Below are 22,899 nucleotides of genomic sequence, written 5' to 3'. Positions count from 1 at the left end.
GATATGAATACCATGTGTAGTTGTGTACTGTTTACTAAAAGATAAGTCATCAACCCTTGACCACAAGTGTGCTGGCCTTGTACTTGCTGATGGACAAGTGCCAAGATCATATCCACATGCAGAATGATGACAATGCTTCATGGTTTATGTGCAAAGATTTATATAATTGCAAACTATTGAACTTGAAAATATTTGATATGGAGTCCCAATCATTTCAATCATTAATTTGAATAGCAATTTAGAATATGTCAATTTGTATAGGTGTATAAAAACACACAGTGGCTTGTCACCAGCCATGACAACATGAACTTTTGCAAATTAATTGCTTTCAGGGTACTATAGGCCGGGACTATAGGTCATGTTATTATCATGGTTATCAAACAATCTCATCTGAAGTACATTGCATGCTTCATAAGAATTTCTTTTTTTTGTGAGAGTTGTTTCAACAACATCTCCAGTCGCTTGGTTTATATTTGAGCCATATAGATTATGTAGGAGGTCTCCATTGGTCAGTGGTTAGGTTATTGTGTATTGTTGTATTTAATTTTTGTGCAAATTATGTGTGTTGTTTTTTGATGTTGTTAATGATGTTAGCGCTGCTATGGATGATGGTGGTGGTGGTGGTAGTGATGATGATGATGATAATGTAAAGATGATGATATCAGAATGATGATGATGAGAATGCTGACAACGGTAATGATGAAGACGACAACAGTCGAGATGATGATAATTTGTTGGTTTCATTCCATAGCGGCATAAGGTGGGACACCGTGAATAAACAAATTTTTGAGAAAATCATGTTTGAAGAAATGCGAATATAAAATCGAGTTGTGTAATTAATCCAGATACTCATTATATTTTGTACTTCATATCAGTATGGAAAACACACAATACTCTAACCATACACACCTCGGTATGGAAAACACCCAGAACACAATACTCTAACCTTACATCACCTCAGTCGCCATGTGTATACAGGTGACCTTATGCCACTATGGAATGAAGCGAAGTGATACGTCAGTATGACATGCAATGTTTTTAATTGTGCTGATATTTAATTGTTTGTTTACTATAATAAAATGTGTATTAAATGTAGCGTAAGGTGAATACGCCTGTATGGAAAACATTTAAGGGGGTACTAAACCCTGGCCAATTTCGTGCCTATTTCTGCAAATTTTTCTCAAAAATTATAGCGCATTGGTGACAATTAAGATATGCATGTTGTAGAGGCAAGGACTACAACTATTGCTCTGAAAATTCAGCAACTCAAGGCAAGTAGTTATTGATTTATTGATCAAAAACTGGTTTTCCCTCATTTTTGACTGCAACTCCACAACTGCTATCTGTGCCGAAATAAAATTTCCAGTGCAGTAGTTGTAGTCCTTTCCCCTATTATAGGCCCTACCTATCTTACTTGTCACAAAAATGCGCTATAATTTTTGAGAAAAATGCAAAAATAGGCACAAAATTGGACAGGGGTGTAGTACCCTCTTAACTTTAACATTTACCTTAAAATTTAACTTTTCACATATGCCAAATTGAATTAATTACCGTAATTAATAATTAGTTAGCTAATTTTGCCTGCTGATACTTGGCAAAATGAAACAGAACTTTATTAAAAACATATGTGCCCATTTTCAGAAAAATTACCAAATATCTCCTTACGCCACCATCGAATGAAGCCGATGAATTGTTTTAATAATTACTGTTGTTGCTGTCATTATTATTTGTTATCAGAAGTATTATTATCAGCAGCATTCTTATCATCACCATCATCATCAGGCCCATATGCAGGATTTCATTTGGGATGGTGCTGATTTTGAAAAAGTTGATTTTTTTTCAAGGGGGGGAGGGGCAATTTTGTGAAAAGTTGACTTTCTTTCCAACATTTGAACCTTTTTTGTCCCGAAAAAGCGTAAAAAACCACAGCGATCATTATTTTGATAGTTATTATTTATCGTAATTTTTATCACTGAATGTGACCATGCATGCACCTTTTGCAACCATTTACTGATTTTTTTTATTGTCAATAATGATCATAATTTTTATCGTTGTGTAATGTGATCATTTTTATGATTGCTATTTTTGATCGTTGCATTTGATTACTTCTATTTCGATCAAAATAAAATTGATTAAAATGAAATGGCAATAAAAAAGGACAATTTCATCTAAATATAATATTTGGTAATTTTCATGATTTTGATTGAGATTTTGGTGTTCCTTTCAAAATTTTGTGATTTGTAATTTTCAAATGATGATTTTGAATTTTTGATAGTAATTCTCCGATCAAATAAGTATCATGATTGTGACCGTCTAAACCATCAAAATTGTGATAAAAAAGTCATAATATATGATCAAATTAACGATCAATATATTGGATTACAACCAAAAATACGATCAACATTTGTGTTACGATAATTTCAACTACCACAGCTGTCCTATCCCATCAAAATTTTGATACCTGTGACTATTTTTTGATCGTAAATTGTTACAATCAATATTTGATCATTGTTTTTTCATAAGGGTGGTTCCTTAAATCAGCTCACATTTCATCGAAGAGGTTGTTAGGCTGATTTGTATCTTAATTCAAGAACCACAAGAGTCAAGTTTCTGAAACATAGCCACAAACATACAAGTACTATTTGATCAGCAATCATTCATGTTTAAAAAAAATGTAAAAACCTATAAATAAATAGATAAATAAATACATAAATAATTGAGCCCTGTACATATAGTGGTGCCACAGCCAGTATGCAATATTTTATACTTGTACATGTATTACTTGTATTAAGCATGATGTGTTCAATGTTATTATGAACTCTGAAAATGTAAACTGCTGGATTAAAGACAAAGTCTGGCAAGTAAAATGCCGGGGTAAAATGTCAGTGTGTTTTTCATTGATATTTGCCAGTTCTATAAGTATTAACTACAGAATTTGTCCGATGAGACGGATAGAAGAGTGTAAGAGTGTGTAGGTGGAATGACCATGACATTTGTTTACATTTATATTATTGCTGAATTTTGTTGTCTGAATTCACCCATCTTCTCCAAGAAATTAATTTACTAACATGACTAATTACTGTAGGTGCCAACAACTCTCATGGGTTTTTTAGGGGGGGGGGGGTATAGGGGGTCATGTGGGTGTGGGGGAGTTATATGTATTTGGATAGCACAGTACATGCTTACATTTTATATCTCTGTTTGGTGTTATTTTCTTAGGGGCTGTGCAATAATTATGAGCCCCCCGGGGGTAAAATTTCCAAATGGCTTGCCAAAACCGCTTGCCCGCCCCCCCCTCGGCCCGCCAAAAATAGCTTGCCCTCCCTCTCGGCCCGCCAAAAAATCTTTGCCCCCTTTGAACATGCCAAATTTTTGGGATCCCAATTTGCAAACCTTAAATGGTCTAGATGTATGGTGCGAGTGCTGCAAGCAGGAAAATGTTCATATTTAAGCGTTTCCGTAGTGTTTTCCTAAGCCTTTTTAAAGCGTTTTATTAAAAAGGCACCCCATGAATTTGTGCCAAAAATCGCTTGACTCCCCCTCCCCCCCGGCCCGCTCACCAAAATTTCTTGCCCCCCCCCCATTTTACCCTCCCCCAGGGCTCATAATTATTGACAGCCCCTTATATGATGGTGTATTGGGGGGTCTATACTTGTTTGTTTGCATTGTGCAGTAATTATTAACAGAAACAATGATTTCTTTAATTTAATAAATCTAGGGTATCCATGCATGATTTGGAAACCTTTATCAAAAAGCAAAATGACATAAAATTATAATACAATGCAATCCATTAGCATTTGTACGCAGATACTCCTGTACTTGAATATAGCAGATGCCTGTATTTATTGAAGTAAAAGTCAAGAGAGTTTACAGATGTGCAGTGCAGATCAAACCATGTGTGTATGCTTGGACAGGTGCTGCATGTCAACATCCAGGTGTACTTCCTTTCATTATTAATAGTTTGGCACATGTATGATTTCCCTATTAATTCAGAACTGAAATAGGTACATTGAAATGAGAAGAATGTACACTATTTTATCTCTTTTGATGTGTGATTATTGGATGTAACTTTACTTCAATAGAACTAGATCTAGTTCCTCGAGGGGGGTGCGCGCGAAGCAGCCAGCGAGGCGCACATAGGACTGGTGGATTTTTTAATGTCAGAGAGGGGTTGATATGGTCCCATTAACTAGGCACTGAACAAGTGCTATACTTCCAATTGATAATGATGATAATGTAACCTGTTTGCTGAGTAACTTGCCTATCAATCACCCCACGTATGCAAGAAAATAAATTTAAAATGAAGGGACTTCATTTGACATTTGACATCAAGAGCTGTATATGTTACCAGTAGCTGAAATGTTTTATATGTTGTGTGCTATCTGTAGATAAACTACCTGTAGATATGCATAGCTTCAGAAAGCAATTGACATTCCAATGCAATCAGATTTTTATATCATTTATAGTATTTCAAATTATTTATGTGACCTTTATCAGTGTGCAGATAACAAGATATCACAGACTGAATCTTTACAACACTTTGTCCTTGTGTGAATCTATCAATGCAAACTGATCATCTTTAAATCTAATTATATCTTACATTTATATTTCATTTATCAATTCAAATCTTAAGCAAATATTAATTAAACAAAATGTAAAAAAATAACGTGTTGAGATATGGCATGAAACTGTCAATATTTTGTTCAGCATTCAAAGCATTGAAACATTATTTTATCTCTAAAAAATGAGATAAAGTATTAATTGATCAATATTGATCAGAATTATTTGTTTTCTTATGTAAATTTCAATTTTTGATGTTGCGAGTTAACACATATCTTTGTTTCGCATTTACACCTTTTTTTTTACATCATTTCTTTCACTTTACCTTGTTATTTCGGCTTAAACTGGACCGTGAGCAACTCTTCCTGGCAGTTATTACTAATATTGTTTTAACATTTTGAATAAAGAGAATAACAAAATTAAAATTTATCATTATGGCTTTAATAGCATGTCTTATTACGTAGTGATCGAGTGTTCACATTGAATTTGATCCTGAATTTGTAATTTGGGAAAGTCCATTATGTTGATAGCTGAAACTTGCAACATCCATGTAACCATATATAATAATAGTAATATGCACAGGAACTTCCAAACAAACCGATCACTGCTGGTGGCAAGGATTTTCGCACCACATTCGTCAAAGTTCAGTTTTCAATGGTTGAACTGTAGTTTATAGGATAACAAAAACGATTGGTAAGAAAATCTACTAGATTACCTCAAAAGGTCAAGTCTTCTGTAAAAAAATAAAAATGGCAACAAAAATTGTCACCCTTTTGAGTTGATAATACAGCTTAATTAGCCAATTCAACATGAGGTCATCAGGACGGTCAGGGCCCCTGAAGTGATAAATCCTACCCAGTCATTTATATTAGCAAAAAGTTCTAATTAAATGAATTGAGTCATAATTGGAATTACAATTGATGAATTGATTACAACTGTACATGTTTAAATGTACTCTAATACTTATAATATAAACTAATTGACAAACAATTGACTACTACAGGCTTTTGCAAAGATCTTTCATGTACAAAGAAGTAGGTCACGCTTGCATGACGCGACGCTAAGCTGATTGATCAGCGAATGAAATGCTCCTGTGATGATGACATGATTCAATTAGCCAATCAGAACCCGATATCATATTTATGCCGTAATCTGCGCCAAATCGGGTACTGTACGTAATAGGTCTTTGTAAATTGGTGTAGTTTGCTTTAATACAAATCCTGATAGAGGAGAAAGTTCAAGAGTTCAGACTTCAGAAGCAGAAATTACATTTATTACGTCTGTTAAAGTATTGTAATTTTTGGCAAACAATTTGGATACCGATGGGCTTACAAATTCTTTTCCAAAGAGAGAAGAGAAAGTAGATGAGGCAGAAAGAGTACATGTACATGTATGAGAGAGATAGAAAGAGAGACAGAAAAGAAGGAGAGAGGGGAGAGGGAGAGAACATTTCTCACGATGTAGAATGATACATTGCATAGATATTAAGTGGCTATAATTTACATTTCAAATACAACCTATATTTCAAATATTGAAAGAATCACTTATCAAATTGATGCATGAGGGGTTTGAGTACTTGATATCCAAATTGACTTTATGGTCTCTATGCTTTTATCTTTTACAGGATGGTGAGATTGTATTTGTTGATTTAACTTTACTGCGTGACGTACGGACGGTGTATATCAAAGATGAGGAGATAATATCCCTGGATGTAGTCTACCATGATGTCACTGCTATTTCATATCTACTTGTAAGTCTCTAATATCATTATGTAGCAGCTACAAATGTGCTATACTATTCATTAATGTTAGAGAGCAACTGTTGAGGGAAGTCTGTTGCATCATAAGTGAGGGTAGGGTACATGCACTAGTCCCAGCCAGAGCCTTGCCCTGCCACTCATATTCAATTAATACAAAGGTTTAGGCATACCCCTTGGATACTGCTTCCTCTTAAATTTAAATTAGACATGTCTGGAAATGACACTTGTGAGGAGCAGCAAGGACTCTAGGTATTCATGAAGCAGGGTGGACACTAACACTTGTTCACCTAAAGTCTGCACAAAAAGTAACGCAGCTGTTAGAAATATGCATATAACTTCAGAACTAATAATTATTTTCACAATATTTCAACATAGAAAGAAGGGTGATTTATTTACGCGCATTTTGATACCCCATTTGTCAAATGTCGTTCAATATTAACAACACAGTAGTGCTTTTAATCAAGAATACTGGAATTTAAAAGTTGTAGTTTACAGCGATCAATACACAGTAGCTTCAATTGACACTTTTAAGTTGTTGTTGCTCCACTTGTATTAAAAGAGCTTCTTTGACAAATGACAAGTTTTTGAATTGGTAATATTTTTGTATAAGTTGATTTAATACAAGTAGGATAGAGGACAGGCTGATTATATATCTGGCTGGCCTGCCCTGGGCAGAATATATAAATACGTTTGACAGCTTGGGAAGTGGTTCCTTGCCAAAATCAATTATGATAGTCATCTTTATTTCAATATAATTGAACTTGTTGACCTTTCAGTTGTGACGTTACCCTATTGATCTTATCACTCATGTGCTCACTTCAATCACAAATTAAGCCAAAAGTTTGATTGGATAGATAACTGTGTGGTTCACATTGTAAACTTTGGTGAATTTACTACATCCATTTTGTGTTATGTGCAAATCAGTTAGTTCCATAGTCAAGGGTGGAATTTATTATGCATAAATATTGCAAAAGTGATTTAATTAAGAATGTCTTTTTTCCTTTCCTTCTTTTTTAATTTTTAAAAAAAATAATGAAATGTGAAAACATGCACATAAACACTAATGTTGAATTACCATGGTCAAGGTTCCGGAATGCATTTTGTTTTATTAACTTTATTTTATCTTGAGTTGGTTTTGCGCTGATTTTACAGCTGTGACTTGCATATAAGGAAAGTGATTGGATCTTAATTTTATTTGTATGTGTTGCCTCTGGTCATTTCTATTATCATCCGTTGGTACTGAAAAAACCTCCATTTCCTTGATGAAAATGTATCTAAACTTGAGATTTTAATACATTTATTCATTTCCCCGTTCATTTCAGCCAGGAAGTGGGAAATTTAGATATTTACTATCATGGCACTGAAAACACAATGGTCTTGGCATGTGTGAATTTACCCTATGCACCCTTTGTGTGTGTATTTTGAAATCACATGCCCAATGTGTATATTATACTGCATATTGTCACTGAATTACTTTTAATCTAATTTCCTATCAAAACCCACCTGCCAAATAATGTGAAGGTAGTCTTTTATAGAAGATTTTAAGGGTACACGCAGGATCGAGTTGAGTTTATTTTTACTATATCTTTTAAAGTAAAATAGACGAGTATCAGAAAGTATGTATTTTTGGTAAGGAAATGATTAATGGAATTGTGCCATATGGTCAAAATTAGTTTTGACAAAATACACATTTTGAAAACAGTTTCAAATTATGGACCAAAATCTATTACAGTTCAAAATTCACAATTTTGTACCAATTTTTGAGATATTTTTTAGCAATAAGTAAATTTGGAAAAATGAGAGAGCGGTAACAAGAATTTTATTGCTAGATTAATAATGTTAACTATTATTATTTGGAAATCTACACGTAACTAGTTAGGATGGTTCAAAATTTTTGGGTTGAAAACTCTTTATCTGTACATTTTTCCAAAATTTTGAACATATAGTTGAATTCTTTTTATCATTTCCTTTATAAAAATATATACCTGTCTTTATTACTTTGAAGTTATAATGAAAAAAATTGTCACAAACTTTCCTGCTAATTATGGTCCTGCGTGCACCCTTAAATCAATTTGTAAACCAGCTTATCAGCCTCAGGACCTGTTGCAGCTTACAAGAGAATTGTCAAGTTTTTAAGGGACATGACATGATTGAGAACATTTTTTTTACAAAATATTTTCAGCAGTGAGACATTCTTGGGTGTTGTAACTATAATTTAGATCAATTAGTAAGTTGGTAATGACAATAAAGTAGTAACACCCAGCTCACTCTTTCACAGATGATAATACATGTACTATCAAATAGGGGATCATGATATTTGCCAAGCTTATCATATATTATATGGTATAAATGTTTTCCTACTTTCCTTTTTTATGTTACCATGGTTATTGTTTTGTTAGTTAGGCCAAAAAAGGGGTTGTCTCTCAAATATTTTGCAAAATACTAGTACATGTAGCTATGAGGCTTTTTTCTGTAGTAAAATATAAGTTTTACAAAATGCATGATATTTTTGCTGTGTTTCTCGCCTACTTTTCGCCTTTTCTTGTTTTTGGCTGCTACAAGGCTATTTGTTAAGAAACATACCTGTTTTTGACCTTAGGGGATATATCAACATGAAGTTGAAGCAAATCAAGTCAACCGTCTAAAGAAATCATAATGCTCCATTAGAGTAAATTGTCCCTAAACACAAGTCAAATCATACTCTAGAAGCTACAATGTATGGTTGTTAATTGGTTTTGTGAGTCCATGTCCTAAAATATTGAGATTGAGATCATTTGTGAGAAACCACAACTGATGTGCTGAGGATGTATCATATCTTTTCAATAAAAACCCCCTTTTAAATGATAAATCAGTCAGTTTTATAAGATAATGTTTATAGGTTAATGAACGCGTATTACTTGTTGGGAGAGAAATTAGACAAAATAATGCACGCGCGGAGATGTTGATGAGCCTAATGCACGAGACCCAAAGGGGGAGTGCAATAGACGCTTGAACATCGGCGAGAAGAAAAGCAAGAAGAAATACATGAGAAGAAAAGCAACATGTGATTTTTGCTGTTTTTATTGCAAAATTATCATTTAAAATGTTGGAAAATATAACCAAATATAAATGCATCAACCCGCCCGAAAAATGAATCAATCCTACGCGATGCGAACATGTGCGAAAGCACTTCGCGTAGTACGCAGAGTGCATTAGACACAATCAATGCATGTTTCGGATTTTTCTAACGCTTGCTCTGATTGGTTCTCGATATCAGAGAGTGTATGAATGTATAATATTGTGATATGTATGTGTGTGATCAATATACATGTACATGTTCCAAAATGAAGAGTAGGATGTTTGATTTGCTGGATAATTTGTAACATCAATAAATGTGAAATTTGTGTCAAAGCTGATACTTAAAAGTTGTAATTGCTGTGCAACATTTATTTTAAGTAAGGTTAACTTTACAAATGTAAAACTTAGTCAAAAAGATTAAAATCGGCAGACAAAATTACAGTTATAGTAATGGAAGGCAAATTTAAAGTGAGTGAGTGTACACTATTGTGCATTCATTAATTAAATTGCTTCTCCAAATCCAAAGGCTATTAATAGTGATGCTGCTAGGATCAAAAGCTCAGACCACTGAAAGAGCATGCTGCAACTTGCAACCTTGTGATTAGTTCTGGGTTGTTTGGCTTATTAATGTGTTGCTTTGAGAATGTAAAGAAACCTTTTATGCAAGTGTTCATGTAGGTTTATTAATGCCTTAAGCTGAATTTATACTCCATAAACAATTTTCAACAAATAAGGTAGCACGCTTTTCCCAACAAAACAAAAAGTGCACTACCTCAATGGCTAAAAACCATTCGCTCGCCCCTGAGTGATGAAGTATAAATTCAGGTTTATTCATATTGGAGTTAGTCAATGGTCGTAAAATTCCACATTTTTCCTGTGTAGTGAACCAAGGAAATATTCATTTCCTTACAAGGTGAACTTTTGCACATAAAAGTAGCTTGAGAGTACTAGTAATTTCTAGTTGGTTATGGTTAGAGTTAATAGTTTTCTGTGATAGCAAGTATCCCAGACAGAAATTGTTTGTGCTAATCATGGAGGGGAGGAGCATGTGTGGCCGAGTGGATAAGGCGCCCGACTCATAATCCATAGATTGCGAGTTCAAGCCCCGCTCGTGCCAACGTGTTGTGTCCTTGGGCAAGGCACTTTATCCTCATTGCCTACTGGGGGATGGGGTGGGGTTGGATTGCATGTTTGTATAGTTGTTTGTTTCAATGTTGCAATATTGGCGCTGATTAAGCTGCTGCCTGCAAATTGCATTGTGTCTGTTTAGGTGTGTTTAATGTTCAATTCTAGCAATTTGACCTGTGTGTCACCATTAGAATTTGAAATAAAACCTTCCTTTTTTTTAAATATAATGATGAAACTATTGTTTAATGTTTAATATGCGCTGGTTGCATCCGTTTTCAAAGATTGGACAGGGATGAACTTTGACCAGCTTCTTAGAACTGCAGAACATAGGATCTTATGGAAATGATGTGTCTCAAGAGCCATCAACATGTCACTTCAATAGTCTCCAAGCTGTAGGACATAGATAGATATATAGAACTAGAAGATTAGGGCAAGGGTTTGGGAAGAGCTAGGTGAAGTAAATGTATTGGGCAGGATACTGTGTATAACTAACTTTTCCTGATGAGAAATCAGCTTGTAACTAAAACTATATTATATTATGTTATCTTCCATCACACAGATTCACACCAAATCAGGCAATCAATGGGGTTTGCTTCTTGAGCAAACTAGAGCTCACTTAGAACGTCAGCTTAGTGAAGGAGAGTCTGCTGCTGCTTTAGGCTATGAGGTCATAGAATCGGACAAGATACCAAGGCATAGTGTATTACATGCAGGTACATGTAGGAATTGATGTTATCCATCCCTGTCTGTTCATGTGATGTGACCTCAAACCATTGATATTAGGTGTGTAACTAACCTGGCTATTGCAATGTGGCAAAAGCCTGGTCAGGGAGAATTTTGCCCTGGTCAGAAGGGAAATCTGATCCCCAAATGGCTGATTTGGCATTCTTTCTGTCCTGATTTTACCTAAATAGCAAGTTACATCATTAGGCCAAAAAATTGTTTAATTGTCCGTAGACCCCCTCCACGAGGTAGGGTCTGTCAGTCTGAAATTTTTAAAGGTCATTTCCAAACATGTTTAGGCCTCATTAGCTTAATAAACAATCCAAATAAGTGTGAATTGGAGTATTTCTCTACCTGTAGGTATATTCGTCTCAGCTATAAAACAAAACAAAAAAATCCTTTTTCCTTTACCTTGAACATGAGATACATGCCAAATCAAGATTGATTGATATAGGCTAACATATTCAATTAACAACATCAAAATGATCATAACAAACTTCAACAGCAAATTGTTATCTCAATATTATTTTTCAGAGGAAGACAGTACAGCTTACCGTCCTGTTCGATTTCAACAGTTTGTAGGTGATGTGATTCTTGGCCCTCAAGTGTGTCTTGGTCACACCTTTGTGTCTGCTCATGATAGGTCTTCCAGCATATTCAAGGTAAAATGTTAACAATGATGATCTTTAAACTCTATGATGTATCAACTATATTGGCCTCAAATTAAGTACCAGTCTGATTTTTAACAATTCTGGAACATGTTTATGTGGAACATGTTTATGTGTGCTTAACTAAAAGATAAATAATACGTTCAGGTGTATATCTTTTTTTACAAACAGACTTATTTTTCCATAAATTTTAAGCGATGTTTATTTTTCCATGATTGGAATGTTATTTAAATTGGTAAAAAGGGCTTTTTTCTACCATAACTTTCAAAACGGCCTTTTTTTCATACCCTCTTTGTACCAAACTTGTAAGTTTATATAATACCCCAGAATAAGGACAGTTAACTTGAAAGTGGATTAATCAACAAAACTTTGGATCAATGATGACATAATTAAAAAAAGATGTGCATTCTCCTTGCAGCTATAAACCTTTTTCTATGATGTAATGAAATAAGCAAACCAATCAAGGAGTAACATTGAATTAATACAGGCAATCAACCTGCTATGGCTTGTATGTAGACCTTTAGTAGATGTGGTGTGTCCCATTGGTAATTTTACATGGAAACAGCTGCTGGAGCTTACGGTTCTTCTTGTGTAGTTTTTGTCACAACAGATTTCTTATTATTTATTGGCAGTAGTAACTGTTTTTTCAAATTGTTATTTTGTTTTTCAGGTGTTTGATAGTAGCATAGACAACTGGCTTCCACTTCATGTATACCGTCTGCCCACTGCCACATCACATGTAGTACTCACTGATAGACTCATGTTTGCTACATCCAATGAGCAGGATAAGGTAAAACAAACATGTCTTGTAGAATTGGTGGAGGATACATGTCATTTCATGTATACCGTCTGCCCACTGCCACATCACATGTAGTACTCACTGATAGACTCATGTTTGCTACATCCAATGAGCAGGATAAGGTAAAACAAACATGTCTTGCAGAATTGGTAGAGGATACATGTCACAAAGAATTAAAATGCATTGTAAGTCCCAAACTCATCCCAAGTCCCAGACCCATTGTAATTCTTCCATAGGATTTATATATTAGAATGGGTTTGGACTTACAATAGGTTAAAGGACTTGAAGGTGCAATGAAAGGAGTTAAAGGACTTACGGCAGTTAAAGGCGCAATTCACCCTATATATGTGTGTATTTCTAGGATTCAAGATGTTCATGTACGGCTATATGTTTGGTTTTGCTTTTTACTGATAAACTGTATGCCCACTAATTGACTGTAACATGTAAACAAGTCTTTACTAGTCTGGATTAAGAAGTAGTGAGATTAAGAAAGTTTTATTTTAGTCATATCTATAAGCAAAAATGTTCCAGTAATCACATTAGGTATTTAAGTCATATTGTTGCATATTAGTAGGATTAATTACCAGTTTCTAGTACACATGGTCCTGGATCCAATGTAGATGAGGCCACTTGCTGGATCCTTACCCTGAACTTCAAAAAGTAGCTACTGATTCAGTGTACATGACTTAAACTACTTATATTCTGAGACTTAACAAAACTATGATACTTTTTCTTGATTTGTTTCAGTGTACATTAAGTGTGCTTTCCAACCATCTATCAGAGACATCGTCCCAAGATCAACCTGCTAATGAAGATGCCCTCACTCAGTTATTTGACCTCCCTCCAGATGAACATATTATTGGACTCTATAAAATGACATTCCCTGATGGCTATCTGAAATCAAGAACTACACAAAGTAGTCGAGTAGATAGGACTAAAGCCAGTGACTCAGATACAGATAACACTGAACACAGAGATGATAAAAGGGAAGGAAGTAGTATAGAAGGAGAACAGAGTGGAGGCAATGAGAGGAGCTTTGTACCTGTGGAGTTAATGGAAAAGATTGAGACTCATTCTGTGCTTGATGGATGTGTGCTAATTACGGATGCTGCAATTTATCAGTGTAGGCCTAGGTAAGATTAAAATCATCAACATACATGCAAGTGAATGCTTTGTATACATGCATTTGTATTTTGTACATGTAAATGGTATTTAATACTGGACATTTCAGGCATTGAAAAAAGTCATTATGAATGTATTAAAGCAGGCAAATGAAGAAGATAATTGAGTTGAGTGTTTTCATAGAGTATGTGTCTAATTTACCATACAATGTGATGTACTTTGTAACAGCATAATGAAATATACATTGTTTCATTTATAAACAAATTTAATGTTCTTTGTTTCTGTTTGTTTTGTAGGTGTTCTCCTGAGGGGCTGTTTTTAGAGTTAGCTTTGACCAATGATAATGCTACTTCAGCTGACTATGTAGGAATTACATTAGGGCTGGATATAAACTACTTATATGAAATGGTTGCTGTACAGAAACTCAAAGAAGGACAATGTCAACAGGCTATGAAACTCTTCAACAGATCAGAGGTAATTAAGTTGAACTGATAATTCATAATCTGTGCAAAAATTAGTAAAAATTTCTAAAATCTTCAAACATTTTTAGTGTTATCAATGAGATTCTAATTTCTTAGAGCCTTGTACAATATTTGTTACTTTTTAAAATCCCCAAACCTACCAAACACAGAGTTACCAGTTAGCAATATTTGAAGGTTACTCAAATCACAGTTACTCAAAAGGTCTACTATATTTGGTTTGTAAATTTGAAATTAATTGTCTTGTGATTACATCAAACCCATGCAAGATCAAAATTTTACCACGACACATTACATAATATTTATTGAATTTTGAAAGTCCTGTTGCTCATCTCACTTTTGTCCCCAAAGATGGCAAATCTATTTTGCTTGTTGCATTTGTTTGTCAAATATATGTCTTGTGGTATAACCTGTACAAACATCGAGGGTTGACAAACAGAAGTGCCCTTTTGAGTAAAATGAGTAAAATAATATTTTGCATTGAGATGTGACCAAGTATTATTGTGCTATAGATGCAATAGGAAGTTGAATTGAGTTAGGCTTTATAATTTTAAGAATCTGTGGGTATTACAGATTATTTTGGTACCAAAATCTCAAAATGGCCAAAAGTGAGTTAAGGCCTTCTGTTTGTCAACCCTCCACATGTGAAATACTTTATAGCATAAATGTTTGCATGATTAAACTTCAAAACTTTTGATCCAAACACAAGAAATTATTCTTATCTCAGAATTTTCAGATGGCTACTCCATCTTTCATTAGCAAGAGTGAGACTGATGTGTATCATCAGGTTGTGACATTCTTCAAAAAAGATGGGGAGGGGGCAGGTACAAACGTACAGGAATCTATGAGACTGTGATCACGTCTAAGGTTTAAAAGGTCACAATCTGATGATACACATCCCAGTCTCACTCTTGCTGATGAAAGATGGAGTAGCCATCAGAAAATTCCGAGGTAGGAATAGTTTCTTGTGTTTGGATCAAAAGTTTTAAACTTTTAAAATATACCAACACAGATGAACTTCCATAATAACTTTTACAAGCCATTGTTTTTGCACAGTGTTCATACTTGAAGCAGACCCGTCTGTTTTTGGAGCAAGGCTGCATTCGGGAGGTTTTGACTCTAGTCAACATTGCTTTGAGTAGACCTCTTGAATTAAGTTCTGGAGATAGGCGTGACATAGCAGATATCGCTGTCAATTGCTTTGTACAAGAAATATTGCATGGAAAGGCTGAACAAGAACTTTGTGACAGTTTTAAGTAAGTAGTACACAGAGACACATGAAATTCTGATGGCTGTGATGGAAGAAATTTTGTCAGATTAAAGAAATTATTTATTCCTCATTACCAGTACTCTTCCAGTGAATCTCTTACCATCTTTGTAATTATATGTGTCCTCCTGAGGGGAATGAAGATTGCAAAATTAATTGTAAATAATTATAAGAAACATTTGCATGTAAAAACAGAAACTTGTCATATTATGGTTAGATCAGGTTACAAATATTGTGTAAAAAATCAGAGATATTGAATAGAAATGTATAGAGTTTATTCAGTCTCAAACATGCACCCCAAGAAAATTTATCAATGTCTTCTTTTGTTACAGTCAATTTCTAAAGGACAACTTTGACTACAATGAGGTGAAGGCTTTGGACTTGTTTGCTGAATGTGGTCTCTATGAGACACTCTTTGATGTTGCTAGGGTAAGAACATGTTTGAAAACTTGATTTCTAACTTAATTAAATGATATATTTCTTGTTGCAGTATGAGTAGCTATAAAGATTAATATATCAGGACAATTCTTCATGTTCAGGTTACTACATATTATATGAATTACAAAGATGGATCTTACTGTAATCCTATAAACAATGTTGTATAAAGGAGTTTGGGACTATAATACAGTTTGACAACATTTTAGAAAGCAGCGTTTGGAAAAAAAATCATGGATTTTTATGATTTATTCATAAAGATTGAGAAACTTGATGCATGTAGAGAATTAAAGTAGCATAAAGCCTACAGGTACAGAAGTCTACGATTACATAATACTTCAATACCAAATAATTTAATATTTTGTTTTCCCCTTTTTGTAGGCCAGAGGCCTTGTAGTCCATGCACTAGAGGTTGTGTTATCCAAAGGTTCCCCAGAGCTTCCTTCTGATATCCAAGAAACATTGATTAATCAAGGCTTCATATCTAGTATAGCAGGAGCAGCTGATAATGCAGTTATACGATGCATGACATCTCATGATGCTATAGAGTTTCTACTACAAAAGGTAGGTCAGCTTTCATGGTAGAATTAGACTTTTCATATAACAGATTTATTCATGCAGTACACTGTCCAAAAATGATATTTATAATAACATTGAATGGTATTTGAAAGATACATTGAGGCATCAGCATATTTTGATTATTGCATAAGAATTTCAACTGAAGTATTTATGCTATGTTGTTGCGATATTAAATATGAATTTACAAACTGCATCGTCAAGAAGATACAAGAGCTCTCCCCACATCTCATTGTGTTCCTTAAATTATGACATGATCTGATCCGTCAGACCAAAGTTTTCAATAATAAAATTGAGATAACGACAAGAAGAAGGAGCAAATCACAATAAAATGCATAAGACAATGGAAAATGGAACATGTATTTCTTTTTAAAAAATATATAAAAAGCTCATTAGTTTGCAACAAGTGTACCAGGTATATGGGGATTTTAATATCAGTAAGCAAGTTATAAATAGTAATAATCAATTTCCAAAATAACCGACTTTGAGCTAATTGGATCAGATCATGTCACATATGTAAACCATCTCATCAAGCCTAGATAATATTTCATTCTTGAACATAACATTTACATGTGAAATCAGTGAGCTTGTAGCACAAGTGTACGATATTGTAAATTATGCACATTTTTGAAAAATTAAGCAGTTATTCAGGCTTCGCAATGTTACTAATATTAAGGTCATAACTTTTGCGAAATATGCACACACCTTGATACAGCGCCAACTACATATGTGACATGATCTGGTCCATGGGGGCCAAAGGCGGCAAATTTGAAACTGAGATAAAGGTAAAAATATGGAGTAAAAAACAATAAAATACATAAGAAAATGGACATCAAAAAACTTCATAACTTTATAACCAAGTATGCTAGGCCTTTGGCGTTTTCAGTAAATGAAAGCCTATTGCAAGTATAATGTAATAATTATAGTAACTCAGTTTTCAAAAATGCCTCCTTTGGCCCCCATGGACCAGATTGTGTCAAAGCTAACGCCTAAAGGACTACTATTGTTTAAAGTTACGTAGATGGTGTTTTGTTCAAGTTCAAAACAATTACAATTGTTAATATTGATATCCACAGCCTGAACTTGCCTTTCGTTATATGGAGTCTATGAGCAGATGCCTGGAGGATCTGGAACCCAAATCATTGATGAAATTAGCTTGGCTGTTTGATCCATCCAAGGATATCATCAAACCTTTATTGAGTAAAGTGGCATCAGCTTACAGTAAATCTAGGGCAAGGTAATTAGCAAGCAGGATATCTTAAATTCTTCTTCGCTGTGATATTAATTTGAAGCTTACATTTTATATACTTTTTAAACACAGCATGGACCAAGAGTTGCCACTGAACAATTGTGTTCCTTATCACACAAAGTTTTTCATTGAAGTTTTTCAGTGTAACAATATTATGTAACAATAACAACATGCTGAATTGTGTTGTAATGTAATCCAATTTGACTTGTTTTAGTGTCGTCTTGTAAGAAATCAACATTTCATATCAGCGGTTTATTACAGAAATATTTTGTAATTTCATTATGACGATCAGTACATGAGATGTATGAAAGATGTTGAATAATAACCAAGTGGGCCTATACATCAGTCATGTTGTGTGTATTTATATTTCATATTCAAGATACAAGTAACAATATTAATCTTCTATTTACATACAGAACACTTTCGTCAAGCTCTTTCTTTTCGGTGGATAGTTACAGCAGTGATAACTTGGTAAGTAGGAAGGGTTACAATGTTTTATTCTTACTATTTTACATTACAGTCAACAGTAAATCACATAAACTATAAATATATTAACACAGATTCTATGATAATGTCACAAGAGCTAAATAGATTTACCTTATAATGGTAATTATACATATGAAATAAAATATAAATGAATGAATGATAAGAGCACTAATGTTTGTACTGAATTTAGTGTTCTTTAACAATGTAATACTCAAAGTACCCATTGCTAAAGTACCTGGGAGTTTTGGATATTACACTGACAACTTAATTAATGTGCAAGGATATTACAGTTGCAAATACACTAGAGTACTAATGGGAGTCAGATACTGTAACAAATGATAGCAAAACTCATTGTTCTGAACTAATAAAAATGACAACATTCATGTCTTAATTATTACAGGATCCAAACCAAGTGTATCCCAAACCAACTGCACTGGTGGAATTCTTCTTGAAAGTTCTACTGATATTGAACCACAAACTAGGAGAGAACCAAAAGTGAGTTGTAGAATCTAATTCTAAACTGACACAAGACTGAACATAAAAAAAGTGAATATTTTGTTTAAGATTCTGTACTACAATTGAAACAATGCAGACTGAGAGTGCTTTAATGGAGCTGCTTCCACATTAACAGGTTGGCTCTTGTGATATAAATGTCTTTGAATCGTTTAGTTGGCAACTTGGATGACATCACACAAAATGACTTCATTTGAACATAGATGGTCTTGTTTGACTTCATGACATTCTCACACACTGGAATCTAGATCAAGTCACATGTGGCGTAGGAGTCTGAATCTAAATAATGTTATCATTTTACGTGTGAATATCCAACTGTTGCGAATAGCCAAGTATCTGCATCTGCAGTCATAATGGAAATTGATATTCTATCTGCTAATTGGGATGGGTTGGTGTGGTGGTTGATGCACTCTCTTCTCAGCACTGTGGCCCAGGGTTCAGTTCTATGCAGTGCAGTGCTGAAACCAATTTTATAACAAGTGTGTTGTTACTTTTTAAATTACAGTGATGATCCTCAAGCCCATGACATTCCAGGCTTGGATTGGCCTGCATCAGGTCATATCAACTCATCTGATGGTGAGGATATAGCAAGTACAAGATTGACACAACAAAGGAAGGTAGTAGATTGTGGACAGAACCATGTAGCAGTGATAGGTGCTGGTGGCGATGTGTTTACATGGGGAAGAGCACATAATGGAAGGTTGGTATATGTACTGTTTGAATATTGCGATGGGAGTATTTCGCTGTCATGTCACGTTAGCAACTTTTTAGAATTGTTGATCTGACTGGCAAGTGTCAAAAAGCAGCCCCAATCACAACTGTAATGTATTGATCAATGCAATGTTTTCACTTATTTCCTTCTTGTTTCTATCTTGGTTTTTTCCTTTGTGAATACAGGTTGGGTCATGGTGATATAATCCCGGCTGATGGTAGAGCAGCACCATTCAGAGTAGAGACATTACACATGCATAAGATACGTGTTATAGCTGTAGCATGTGGCAAAGAACATACTGTGGCCCTAGGAGATCAAGGAAAGGTAGGGTCATCTTCAAAATTGAATTGTTTATAAAACCTCAACAGATGACTGTAGGAAGTACATTGTCAAATACTTTTAAATGCCAGTACAATCAGTGTGAAGATTTGGCAATGATATTTAAATGTAAAGCTGTTTGACTTAGAGCTGTGGATAACCTATCAATGTTCTTACCCATTTTGTGCAGGTGTATTCTTGGGGTTCAAACCATTGTGGTCAATTGGGTTGTGGTGATACTGTGACTAGAACAAGACCAGTTATAGTAGAAGGCTTGATAGGCAGGTCTACTGCTGCTATAGCATGTGGACAATATCATACGCTAGCACTCACACAGGATCAAAGGTAAGTCACTCTCTGATCAATATCAGCTATTGGGTTAAGGCTTTCTTGGCTTTACTGCTACTGACAAAACATGTGCATGGGATCATACATTTGCATTTAAATAAGATGGAATTTAAGATACGTGACTCAGTGAGGACAAGCCATTGTAGTAGAAGTCTCAATAGGCAAGACTTCTGCTGCTATTCATGTTCACCTATTTGCAAAGACCTTTTGCATGGTCCGATTTGGCGCCTTTTACGGCGTAAACCTGAAATCGGGTTCTGATTGGCTTATTGAATCACATCAGTACCTCGTTTGCTGATCAATCTGTGTAGCATCGCGTAATGCAGACTTGACCTAGTTCTTTTTACGCAATCAGTCGGCCAGTGCGAAAGGTCTTTGCATAAATAGTGCAGTGTGTAGCACTCACACTTGACCAAATAAGGTAAAGATATGCAACTCTTAACCAACACTGCACATTTATTATATTGCTTTTTGTTTTTTTCATGATGCCTTTTTTTAATTGAATGTTGATAGCCCCATACATTATCTTGTGAATCTATAAATAGAGTTACTGTAGTAAAAATTTGTGTACATTATTCTTCATACTTTTCTTGCCAACAGAGTATACAGTTGGGGCTGGGGTGTTCATGGTCAGCTAGGCCTTGGTACAATAGAAGACCAGTTACACCCAAGACATATTACCAGCCTAGATGCAGTCAAAGTAACATTCATTAGCGCAGGGTATTGCCACAGTGGGGCGCTTTCTAGCGAGGGACAACTCTACATGTTTGGCTCATCAGCATTTGGTCAGCTTGGCTCAGGCAGTAGTAACAAGAGTTCAGTACCTCAACTTGTGAATGGGATTAGCCATGAGAGAGTAGTGACATTTGGATGTGGGTACTTCAATAGTGTAAGTATAGCATTTGGGTTGTGTCTTCTTAGATGCATAATAGAACATGCACTTTAAAAGTTCAGAATTAAGAAGAAAAATTGGTAAACCTCCTTGCAAATATTGTTGACATGAATATCTGGAAGTTTGTCCCCTTGGTTTCAAGAGGACATCCAAACTTTATGAAATACCAAATATCCAGTTATTTGGAAATGGTGCCAATACTTTTCAATGAAGAGGAAGTTCATATCAATTCTGTATCAGAATAATTGTTCAAGTGTTTTCTTTCCAAATATGTATCTTGATTTTCCCTATGTCAAGCCTGGTGAAAGATATGACAGTTTAAAATGGGAAAGAGTCTTTGAGGACACCCTGTAGTTAAACTATTTTTGCCAAAACTAATACAAATGTTCAATACAGTACACAAATATTTCAGATTTTGATTATTCTATCTACGCTGTTTGTTGACATTATCTTGTATTTAACGTTTATCTACTAACAGATAGCAGTAACAGCCTCTCCTCAGAGAGTGTATATCTGGGGTCGCAGTCCTCTAGAACTAAGACAGGCCCTGCAGAACTCCCGCAAGAGAAGGGCTGGTCACACAGCAAACACAAGTGGTGGTAGGGAATTCCATGGCAGGGGTAGGAGTAGGACATTCGTTGGGGAACTCCCTGGAGATGATAAAATGTATCTATCACCATCAGAGATGGACTGTGAAATATATTGTACTATAGAACAGGTGAGCCATAGATAATTTCATTTACACATAGTATTTGCATGGCATTTGTTTACATTTTTATTTATTTTCTGTCATAGTATTATTCAAAAACAACAAACAAAATATTGCCACCAAAAGTATACAAAACATTGTATAATTGACAATTGGTCACATACATCTTTGAGATAATTAAGCAATTTTAAATATATGAACCTTAATTAGCTACTTGTTGCCTTCCATAGATTCCAGTCGATAGTTTAGCATCCTATCATATGAAACGGGGTGCAGAATAATCCATGCATGTGGCCAGGGTATAGAGTGTGGTCATTGTCCGACTATGATCAATTTGATGATCATAATTATTATGTCCCTGATAATTGGGTAATGGGAGTTGCCCTAACTTTTATAAGATCTTGTCTAAGATCTGTGATCAGCTGTAATCTAGAATATGGCATATATTTTGATATCAATATACAGTACTCTTTATTTGTTTACAATACAATAGTTTTTATGTATCTGTAACCATCCAATTCTGTAATACATCTTTTGCAGGTGATTTGTTCATGTAATCATCATTTGCTGTTAACCATGAAGGGAGAGCTGTTTAGCTGGGGTAGAAATGACAGTGGACAACTGGGACACTCAAATAGAGTGGATCAAGTGAGTAGTTTTGTAGTTATAATCAAATGCTGTTAACCGTGAAGGGTGAGCTGCTTAGCTGGGGTAGAAATGACAGTGAATATTCAGTAGAGTTGATTAGGTGATACATATTCTCAGTCAATCAAGTAAAGGATTTCTTGCTTGATGCTGCGGGTGTTGTTGGTTAATCCCTCAGTAAAACTATCTCTGTCTTCATCTTACTGTCAATAAATGTACTAAAAGTTGACACAAATAAGTATATCTATCTATCTAGGCTATGTCAATCCACTGTTGGATGCAGCCCTCCTCAGGATCACTCCATACCTTTCTATCTAATGCTACTCTTGCCCATGTTGTACCAATATATGATGTTATATCATCTCTCCACCTCCTCTTCTGTCTACTTCTTCTTCTTTTGCCCATTCGTGGTTGCTATTGTAACAATCTCTTTGTCCATCTGTTATCATTTCTT

At 34.8% G+C, this 22,899-nt stretch overlaps 1 protein-coding gene across 1 annotated transcript in view; it reads left to right on the top strand.

The window, feature by feature from the left end:
* Positions 1-22,899, top strand: part of LOC140147528 (uncharacterized) — a 45,488-nt gene that overhangs the window by 9,270 nt on the left and 13,319 nt on the right. Inside the window, 19 exon segments of the mRNA XM_072169310.1 lie at positions 6,185-6,310; positions 11,064-11,217; positions 11,762-11,889; positions 12,566-12,730; positions 12,733-12,816; positions 13,442-13,827; positions 14,113-14,290; positions 15,352-15,551; positions 15,895-15,991; positions 16,379-16,561; positions 17,650-17,810; positions 18,239-18,293; positions 18,709-18,803; positions 19,327-19,521; positions 19,719-19,857; positions 20,042-20,196; positions 20,800-21,088; positions 21,570-21,809; positions 22,341-22,448. Of these exon segments, the coding sequence (XP_072025411.1) occupies positions 6,185-6,310; positions 11,064-11,217; positions 11,762-11,889; positions 12,566-12,730; positions 12,733-12,816; positions 13,442-13,827; positions 14,113-14,290; positions 15,352-15,551; positions 15,895-15,991; positions 16,379-16,561; positions 17,650-17,810; positions 18,239-18,293; positions 18,709-18,803; positions 19,327-19,521; positions 19,719-19,857; positions 20,042-20,196; positions 20,800-21,088; positions 21,570-21,809; positions 22,341-22,448 (3,138 nt within the window).

Source organism: Amphiura filiformis, chromosome 3 (assembly GCF_039555335.1).
Source record: "Amphiura filiformis chromosome 3, Afil_fr2py, whole genome shotgun sequence".
Taxonomy (NCBI): Eukaryota; Metazoa; Echinodermata; class Ophiuroidea; order Amphilepidida; family Amphiuridae; genus Amphiura; species Amphiura filiformis.
This window is presented reverse-complemented; position numbering and strand designations above follow the sequence as displayed.